Below are 11198 nucleotides of genomic sequence, written 5' to 3'. Positions count from 1 at the left end.
TTTTGGAAAATTTTATGAAAACAATTTTTTTCACTTAAAGTCCTCAGTGGATTTCCTACAATAGATAACAAAATCATTTTCCAGCCAATTCCTCATTGCTTTTCTCAAAGACAAATGCTATGTAACAGAAAACATGAATAATTCTACAACACAGCCTATTTCTTGGCTACTAGAGGGAGGTGTACCATAAATGCCCATTTACAATGTCTTCTGCACAGGTGTGCAAAGAGTTAATGGTATCAGATTAATCCCATAAGAATACAAATAAAGTTGGCATAGAATTCATATAAACATTAAAAAGTATATATACTTTTTATATATACTTTTATAACCATGATAACCCCTGAAAATTCATTTCTGATGAAGTCTACTGAATCAAAACAATGTCTTGGTACCTTGTTTGATAGTTGGCCATAACAGTATCACATAATTACACAGAAAAAAAAGGCAGTGATAATGTTCAAAAATAAGTACCTTGGTTCTGAGATGTTACCTGTATACCAAGAACAATGAAGGTGCTTATCAGTGGTCATTCAAAAGTCCTTAACTCACTGCTTCTCTGAGAAATATAGGATGTGTTAAATTCATGTCATTTCCTCAGGCACCTCCAAGTTCCTCTCCAGTTCTTCCTTATATATTTCCTATATAGAATCATATTTAAGTCACCTAATATATGGAAAATGGATTGAGCAATGCTTGGCACATAGTAGTCACTAAGTATTTATTGTTATCATTATCATTATTACTTCATATCTTACAAACTTTCTATGTCACATTCCCTGCAGAAATTCTAAAGTGTGATTTGCTTTAGCAAGTTCAACACAGTGCTTTCAGGGGAGAGGAAGTCTAATGTGTAGAGCATTTCTATATTACATTGTTCTTATTTAGGACAAAACAGGCAAATCACCTAAGAAGTTATCAAAGTGATCAAAAATGCACTTAGAAGATTTGTTGGGGGTACCTTTAGATAAATATCCCCAAGCTATTACCTGAAATAAGTGTTGAGAACAAATTAAAAGTAGTATTTGATAACTGTACTGGAAAAAAGCACTGATAAAACAGTGGTATCCTCACATTGCATTTCCTTCACACTGTGGCAATCCATTGCAACATTATGAAAGTATTTCAATGTATATTTTATTTTTATAATAATGAATCTAATATTCTGTAATATCCTTTGATTTGTTATATATCATTCATACATCATTCATTCCATTCACTTAAAGCATCATCTTCACCAGGCATTTCTGTTGGTAATTGGTCAAGAGAAGTTGAATCTTTGTATCTCGCAGAACTCTGCTCTGATTGTACCTCAGGTGTAGAGGCTTTTGCCCCCCAGAAAGCCTTGACTGCTGCCCTGGAAGAAAAAAGCAAAAACCAAAACCACCATATGAAGCGAAAACTAAAACTGAATAGATTTCTATATTTTCTATGTATAGAAATATACATATGTGTGTATTACCTGTATGTATATATTATATATATGGTACAAATATATACAACCTGTACATATACAAATATATGTAACCTGTATATATATATTTGTACCTGTATATATATTACAGGTACATTACATTACAGGTATATTATAGGTATATTATAAAGGAAAGAAAAAGAATATAAATGTATTTATGACTACTGAACTGTATATTTTAAAATGGTAAAATGATAAATTTTATATTCAAATTTTATCTCAAAGAATAAAATTTTTAAAAATTACAATGATAAAAATTACTACTCAAAAATGTTTAGCACCTACACTAAGGTTACATAACTATACCTACTCAGGAAAAAAAATCGGAAGGCTGATTTTTAAAAACACTTTTACGGGGGTGGGGGGTCTGGGACGTACTAAAAAAAAATTCCTTTGGAAAATTTTATGAAAACAATTGTTTTTGCTTAAAGTCCTCAGTGTACTTCCTACAATACAGAACAAAATCATTTTCCAGCTGGTTCATTGTGATGATGCATCCAGCTGATGCATCATAAACTAAAAATGAATAATGAATAAAAAGGCACTTCTTAAAGAAGAGGTAATATATAAGTATATATAGTATATATGTGTGTACATATAGTATATATATTATATGTAAATATAGTATATATACGGTATACAGGTCATATGTATGTACTATATGTATATATATTATATACGTGTATATAATATATGTATATGTATTATATATACATGCATGTAAACATAATATATAATATATTACATCTTCTCTAATAAGTTTTATGCATTATTTTTAGTCTGTGATACATATATATTACATATATGTATCTACATATGTATACACATACATAATACACATATATGTATGTATACATATATGGTACAAATATACATATGTAATATATATGATGATATTTATAATAGTTACATGAGTATTACACCCTGGTAAGCCTGAGGGCTCATATACATACATACTATATATATGTGATGTATACACAATCATCTGTAATATATATACATCACAGACTAAAAATAATAAAAAGGCACTTCTTAGATATGAGGTTGTATATGTTATACATACATACATCTACATATATACTATATAACCCATATATTATATACACATGTATATTATATATTATATATAAATTATACTATATACATATTTGGTACACATATATGACCTATATATGATATATTTATATTGCATATGGAATATATGTACATAGATATATGTATATTGTATATACAATATATGTACATACATATAAAACATATATGTTACCTCTTCTCTAAGAAGTGCCTTTGTGTTCATTATTCATTTTTAGTTTGTGATGCATCAGCTACAAATCGATAGTACATGAGCCCTCAGATTTACCAGGGTGTACTACTCATGTAGGTATTATAAATATTGTCACACAAATGAATTAGTAGGTTACAATAACCAAGGTTTAGAGTTGAAAGAACCAAAACTGGACAACACAAATATTCATTAAATAAAACTTTTTAAAGCAATTACCATATAAAATTGTAAAAATTGCATTTAAAAGCTCTCTCATAGCTCGAGAACCAAGTCATGAGATTGTTTTAAAAAGCATCTACATAAAGAGATGGGGTAGCCTGAACTAGGGCAGTCACAGGAGCAATGAAAGGAGATGGACAGTTTCAAGGCAACATGTAGGAGACATCACGGACAGGGCTTTGCAATTCACTGGATGAGGAGAGGGAAGAAGAGGAGGATGTCAATCAAGGGTGATGATGCATTCCGCCATTCACCTACCAATTTACGATTATGAAGATCAATAAGAAGATTATAAATACACAGATAATGACTCCTATGATCAGCACAAAAATTAGGGCTACATCAGTGACTGGTAGGCCTGATCTTCTCATTTGCAATTCTAGAGAAAACACACAAACCTAATGAGTATTACTACTGAGGAAAAGGAAATGAGTATCTAACTTAAAAGTTTATGTTTGAAAAACAACTCTAGAAACATAAAGAAATACTTAGTGCAGAGAAAAATATTAATCATCTTGCTCTGCATGTTTGAAATCTCCTTTTCAAACATGCAAAAAGGTTAAAAGAATTTGACAATGAACAGCCTGTATTACCACCATCTAAATACTACCATTAATATTTTAAAATTCATCTATCCATTCCTCTATCAACTCATTAATCCACCTTATTTTTTATGCATTTCAATATAATTTACAAATGTCAGTATACTTCCCCTAAAATTTTTCAGCAAGCACGTCGTTAACTGGATTTTAATATTAGTTTTTTCTTTGAAATAAAATTTTCACACAAAGAATTGCACAAAGATCTTAAATGTACATTTGCTTAGTTTTCACAAAGGCAAACTCGTATAAGTAACTAAATGCTAGTCAAGATACAGAATATTACTATACCCCAGAAAGCTCCCTTGAGCCTCTTCCTAATTAATTCCTTCTTCATCCTTCAGAGGCAACAAGTATCCTGATTTTCTTTTTCACCATAGATTAGCTCTGACTATCCTAGAACTACATATAAATGGAAACACACACTAGGTAATCTCTTGTGTAAAGATTTGTTTACTCAGAATAATGTTTTAGAAATTCACCCATACTGTTATATGCAACTATCTTTTTTTTATTACTAGGTATACTCCACAATTTGTTTACTCGTCCTCCTACTGATGGATACCTAGGCTGTTCCAGTTGTGAGATACTATAAATAAAGCTGCCATGAACATTCTTATACAAGTCATTTTGTGAATATATATCTTAATTTTTGGCTAAATATCTAATAATAGAATTGCTGGGTAGTAGGGTAGACAGATGTGTGTTTAGCTTTCTAAGAAACCATGAGAACTTTCTCAAACTGATTGTACTGACTGTACATGTTTTATAAATGTTTTCTACCAGATTTTGGCTTGCCTATTCATTATCCTAATGATTTCTGTTAATGAGCTGAAGTTTTTAATTTTGATGCAGTCTGATTTGTTCCATGTTTCTTTTTATGGTGATTGTTTTCTGAATCATGTCTAAGAAACCTTTGCTTACTCCTGAATCATGCAAATATTCTCCTATATCTCTTTCCTAAAGCTTTATGGGTTTAGCTTTTACACTTAAGACTATGATACCTCTCTAATTTTTACATTTGCTGTAAGAAAGGAATTGAAGCTCATCGTTTTCCATACACATATCCACACACCCCAACTCCTCTCTCTTTAGGAAATGGGGTCTTGCTATATTGCCCAGGTTGGTCTTGAACTCCTGGGCTCAAGTGATCCTCCCACCTCAGCCTCCCAAGTAGCTAGTATGATAGGCACACACCACTGTACCCACCTCATGCACCACTCTTACATCAAGCATTCCCTCCCATATCTCTCTGCTTTCAGCAAATAAGGTTATTAAAGAGACAAAACCAGTCTACCATATGTATTATAGTATTGCTACATTGTAAACTGGTAAAAAGCCAATTAACATAGAATATTACTTCCTTTGTGAATTATATGTCTTTATTATAGCTCTTTTATGTCCCCAAATTCTGGAATCATAAAAGATTCATGGAAGAAAGAACTACAGAGATCATCTGATCCAACCATTGCATTACACAGATGAGTAAACCAAGGTCCAGGGAGGTTTAATTTATACAAGGTATATTTTGACTATTTAAATATTTTGATTTTGATAAGTACCACTCTGTCAGAAGTAGTCTTCTATATGAGCAATCTCAACTGCTTATTTTTCTGGATTTGCTTCCCTATCTGTTAGACATCGTGGAGTATAACTTTCTATTTTGCCTAGTAATTCCACAGCTATAAACTCAAGTTAGGGATCTCGCTAAATAGTTCCAAGTATGCCAGAGAAAGTATATCTACATTTATGTTCCAACATTGTTGGATTTTTAAAAATCTTTTTATTTCAGAATAACTTTAGATTTACACAAGTGGTGGCATTTTGGAAACTTAAATAAAAGATACCTTTTAGAACTGAAACCTGACAAGGAGAAATGCAAAATTCATTTATCCATTACTCTGCAATGTTAGCTGAGAGAGGGTGGAGAGAGAGGGGCATGAAGATTTTATTTATTACAACAGGAGTCTTGCAAGGGTCACCAAGACTATTTTTACAGGTAATGAAAAAATAGGCTCAATTTCTATTGAAATGTTTAATGAAAAATAGGCTAAATTTGATACTATCACCTTAGTACATAACTAAGCTTATGTACATAATAGTTTCCTAGGACCACTATAACAAAGTACCACAAACTGAGTGACTTAAAAACAACAGAAACGTATTGTCTCACAGTTTTGGAGGCTAGAAGTCTGAAAACAATGTGTTGGCAGAGCCATGCTCCCACTGAGGGTTCTTGGGGAGGATCCTTCCTTGCCTCTTACAGCTTCTCAACTTCTGGTAGACATTCCTTGGATTCTGGTAGCATAACTCCAATTTTTGTCTCCATTTTCACATGGCTGTCTTCTCCCTGTGTCTCTCTGTGTCTTCACCTGGTACTCCCCACCCCACGCTCCATCTGTGTTTGTGTGTCTGTGTGCACACAAACATACCCAAATAGTCCTCTTCTTATGAGGGTACCAGTTATATTGGATTAAAGGCCCACTCCGCTCTAGTACAACCTCATCTTAACTAATTACATCTGCAAAAAATCCTATTTCCAAATATAGTCACATTCTGAATACTTCAAAATATCTTTTTTAACAATGCTTAATTATGAAAGACAACTATTGTGGGAGTGAAAAATCTGATATTTAAGTGAATGGATGAGAATTTTTCACTAGGGAAATCATATTTACTCTAAAAATATCTCTATTACATATTTGTTTCATGCTAGTACCATATTGTGTAGATGTTTCTAGCCAAAACATTTGTTTGATTTCTAATCAGCCAAAGGGGTCTGTTGCAGTGGTGTGCCCAATTGTCATGTTTAAAGAAATTAATAGATACTGGAGTGTTCTAAAAACATTTTGTCATTCAATCAGTGCGCTTACTGAGATGGCAGAGTTATCCCACCATTCCTGGACTGATGTAAGAGAGAGAAGTTAACTTTGTCTCAATAAAGGCCTGACATTTTAGGGTCTGTGTTGCAGTCTTTAACATATACATTACCAAATGCATGCTCCCTTCTACCTATGAGAGGAGCTAACCACACTGAATTGTCCTAACAGGGACGAGGTAGTAGGGACAAAGACTGAGAATGGCTCCACACACCTTTAATATCATGAACGAGGGCCAGTTGAGATATTTTTTAGTTTAATGATGTTTTTATTCTCTTGCCTTTTTTAGAGCTTTATTGAAAATTATCCTTTTAATGACACCTGTTATCCCAGTAGAGGGATAAGATTATTAGCTTTCACCATGAAGATGTTTCTAAACTCATTAAACAGCGTATCAAAGAAGGTTTAAATAGTAGTTTATTTTTTAAAATCACTCTAAAACACTTTAACCTGTTTTCATTTCAATAAAATGGTTATGTTGTGCGGTATCTTGTGTTCAGAAATAGCTTCAAGAAGTCCAAAAACTCCTTTAAAATTACATGTAACTTTTGGCATATTTGTGTGTGGATATTTTTCTGGAAAAAGGATCCTGAGCCTTGATAGGATTCTCAAAAGAACTTGTGACCAAGTCCCCACATCCCTAACAACAAAGTTGATAACAACAATAAAAACAGTTAAGAGCAGTTGAACAAAAGGAAATAATTACCTAGATATGTAAGACACCACAGATTAAACTGAATATATGCAAATGGATCTATCTCACAAGGAAAATATGGTTTCTAATATGTAAAATGACATTCAGGACAACATTTGCATTTTGTGACATATTTTTTTGAGAACTGTATTAGTGCTTCATCAAAAAACATTTGCTTCAAATGTATAATTTTTAAAGAGATATACTTTGACACTGTATTTCTTAATTTTATTTATTTTACTGAATGAAAATTTTCATAAGCATCCATGAGAATTCCATTTATCCATTTTCACTTTTCTAATGAAAGTAAAAGCAAGAATATAATTCAAGTTAGAGGACTGTTCTCTGAAGATACTTAAGAAATACACCAGGTGGCAGGCACCTGTAGTCCCAGCTACTCGGGAGGCTGAGGCAGGAGAATGGCGTGAACCCAGGAGGCGGAGCTTGCAGTGAGCCGAGATCGCGCCACTGCACTCCAGCCTGGGCGACAGAGGGAGACTCCACCTCAAAAAAAAAAAAAAAAATACACCAGTTTCCCAAACTGAGGCAACTGTGACTACTTTGTGAAAAAGAAATTAAGTAGTATCTTGTAGAAAAGTCTAAATAATGTAAACCAGTGGTTCTCAAAGTGTGGTCTCTGGGACCAGCAGCAACAGGGAAACCTGTTAGAAATGGAAATTCTTGTTCCAGTCCCATCCCAGATCTACTGAATCAGACACTCTGGGAGTAGGGCTAGAGATTGGTGTTTTAACAAGCCTCCAAGTGATTTTAATGCTCTTTAAAGTTTGGCATATAAGCAAACCAAGACATTGCTGGACACTTACCACTGCTCGTATAGATTGTGAATTTAATAGTTGCTACTATTTCATTATTATCCAGTGTGTCACACTCGAAAGCCAAGGGGTGATTTTCCCTGCGTACTTCTAGGATTGCTGAATCATTTACAAGTACAATGGATTGCTATTTAAAAAGAAAAAAATAACAAAGCATCAACATTCTTCATGTACACTTACCAGGAAACAATTTATTTCCCTTAAGGAAAGGGGGGTTACTGTCTCCCTTAGCTGAGTTAAGTAATTAATGATCTACATGGATTTTCAGTCACACAATCCAGACTTCAAATCCCAACCCTACCACTTCATGCCTGTGTGACTGTGGACAAGTTACTCACTGCACCTCAGTTACTTACTTGTAAAAATTGATATAATGATAGTGATTACCTCACAGAATTGTTACATGGATTAAAAAAGGCTCCAGCACTCAATGTCATGTCTGGCACTTAATAAACCTTTAATTAATGTTAGCCACTGTTATTATTACACAACTCCTATATAAGCCAATGAAAACCTCACTTCTGAAATGGAATACTGTGTATAAAATGGACCTTTTAAAGTTCTGATTATAGCTGGCCCTTGGACGTATGTAAAGTTTAGTCCTACCGAATAATGAACATTTTAAAATTCCAAAATAATAAAGTTGTATAATTCTTAACTTCATTTTGGCAAACTGCTTTTATAAAGAAAGTTTTCTGAAAACCATCAGAACTGAGAAACAAATTTTATCACTCACTAGAAAGCACCAGGTTATATCCATTCATTACTCACTTGGTCTGGCCTTAGAAGTTTCCATATATATTTGAAACGATTTATAGGAGATGTGTGAATACATGCCAGTCTAACACTTTCAAGACTTTCTGAAATTGGTTTACCCCCTGAAAAAAAATTAAACACATAAATACCATTGGGCATTATTAATTGCTTTATACATGACACTACCTGTTTTTTTTGTTTTGTTTTTTTTTTTCCTAAGACAGGATCTGGTTCTGTTGCCCAGGCTGGAGTGCCGTGGCATGATCTTGGCTCACTGCAACCTCTGCCTCCTGGGCTCAAGCCATCTTCCCACCTCAGCCTCTCAAGTGGCTGGGACTACATGCACATGCCACTATGCCTGGCTAATTTAAAACAAAAAAAATCTGTAGAGATAGGGTTTCATCATGTTGCCCAACCTGGTCTCAAACTCCTGAGCTCAAGTGATCCTCCTGCCTCGGCCTCCCAAAGTGCTAAGATTACAGGTGTCACAATACTACTTTAAAGAGCCACCTCCAGTTTTAAAAATCAACTATATGCTGGAAGTTATCAAACTTTTAATTGGGAGTTTGAGTGTAGAGGAACAGAAGACTGATAGGTGCAAAGATAGTCACCAAAAGAAGCAAATGAGGAGACACCATGGCTCTCTGCTCCTTATGCAGAATAAGTTGTAATTGACCTAGTGATCTGTTAGACTAACCTATGAGATCTATTAGTGGCTTCCAATGTACTTGTTAGGGACTCCCATTAGAGGTACTGAAATTTCATAACAGCACAATGTGATATATGGAACAGCTGTCAAGGTTCCCAATTTAAAGTTTACAAATCTACTGACAAAATGCCACGATCAAAGCATCAAAAGCATTTCGCCACAGGATAGCCTCAACTATAGATCCTATATATATTATAGTAAGCCTCCAGTATATTATAGAGAATATATGTTAACTTTTATATGTATCTGAAAAAAGGTGAAGCAAAATCAGAAAGTTGCTCAGAACTATAACTGCTTAAACAAGTGGAATTTAAAATGTTATGATTTCCTTTCAGTATGTCAACTAGTTGCCTCCTTCTACTCAGTGACAACCTGAGGTGAAAAATATTTCCCCAGAGTAAACTCTTGCCCACAGTCTCCCTCCAATACATAATTCAACTCACAGCCACAATCTACTGGTCCACGGCATTCTTCTACCCGTACGACACACTTGGATTCACCAGTAGGGCATCCATTTGTTAATATAACTTCTCTAACACCAATACCTTTGGTTTAAGATAAAAAAAAGGCAAATGTTAAGAAAAAAACTGATTCCACAGTGTCTTCACTTTCCCACCTAGGTCTTTTCTTGAGACTTTTCTTCTAATTTCAGAAATTAAGCTTCTAAATTCAGAATGATAACACTTAAAATTTTTCTGGCTCTTCATTTTGAATTATTTCCTAAAACAGCAATTTTCTGGAGTGAATTACGTGAAACACTAGTTCCTCTGGGTACCATAAGAAAAAGGATTCCATAATCATGCACATTGGAAAATAGTACATTAAATGAAATTAAAGGGATCACTTTACTACAGAATTTTGAGGGAAATTTTAATATGCTAGTAAATTAACATGCTATTGTGTACATCTGCATTGATCTAAGATGCAAAATTTTTACATTTTTACATTTTAACATCTTTAAAATCAGAATACATTTACAATTGATAGCATGTCATAAATTAATTGGCAGTATTTTTCCTTTTTAGAATACATAAAATGTACTTCTTACAGTCCATAAAGTCATGGATTTGATGGAATACAGTGGTATACAATATTTCCCAAATTTATTTGACCCAGGAACTTTTTGGGGAAGCATGGGGGAAGCTCTGGAGGAAAATAAAAAATCACATTTTAGCATAAATGATGCCTTTAAATATTTAGATTCATAAAATATCTGTATTAAATATAGGGAGGACAACCTATCACTGACCAAATCTCCATTTCCAACAAGATGCTCTCTTTAGATTGTCACACTTTTTGTAACAAGGAATTAACTTTCCTAACTGATCTCAGAATTCCAGAGTTTGCCTCACATCACCACAATTGAGAGAAATAACAAAACGCAGGATTAGCTACATGTTGAATCATGTGCCACGTTAAGACAGATTAAGAAAGAGACCATTTTTATTTCCTTAACTACTAGATTTCCTCTTCCAGCCCCTCTAAGATGTTATCTTACTGGAGATCTTACTAAAATGTAAATTTTGATTTAGCTGTTCTTGAATGGGTTTGAGATTCTGCATTTCTAACAAGCTCCCAGGTGATACTGCTGCAGTCTGTGGACCTCACTTTGAATAGCAAGGGAGAAGGCTACATATGAAATAAGAAAATGGAAGGATGGAAGGAAGAAGGTCTTTGGTTAAGAGAAATGATGGCTAAGAATGGCTGAAGTAAGGCTCCACTTGAGTTTATGAAAGACTTTTTTTTTTTT

The 11198-nt window shown here is 33.7% G+C and overlaps 1 protein-coding gene across 1 annotated transcript in view; it reads right to left on the bottom strand.

Annotated features, from left to right (window-relative positions):
* Nucleotides 1-714: 714 nt before the first annotated feature.
* SPACA1 (sperm acrosome associated 1) overlaps nt 715-11198 on the bottom strand; it is a 26252-nt gene continuing 15768 nt past the window's right edge. Inside the window, exons 3-7 of the mRNA XM_011941900.1 lie at nt 9892-9993; nt 8755-8861; nt 7975-8110; nt 3237-3357; nt 715-1357 (exon numbers count right to left, since the gene is read on the bottom strand). Coding sequence (XP_011797290.1) covers nt 1204-1357; nt 3237-3357; nt 7975-8110; nt 8755-8861; nt 9892-9993 — 620 coding nt within the window. The 3' untranslated portion in view covers nt 715-1203. The remainder of the gene's footprint in view (nt 1358-3236; nt 3358-7974; nt 8111-8754; nt 8862-9891; nt 9994-11198) is intronic.

This window comes from Colobus angolensis, unplaced genomic scaffold (genome assembly GCF_000951035.1).
Source record: "Colobus angolensis palliatus isolate OR3802 unplaced genomic scaffold, Cang.pa_1.0 Scaffold203, whole genome shotgun sequence".
Taxonomy (NCBI): domain Eukaryota; kingdom Metazoa; phylum Chordata; class Mammalia; order Primates; family Cercopithecidae; genus Colobus; species Colobus angolensis.
The sequence above is the reverse complement of the archived record's forward strand: the minus strand, read 5'-3'. Positions and strand labels throughout refer to the sequence as shown.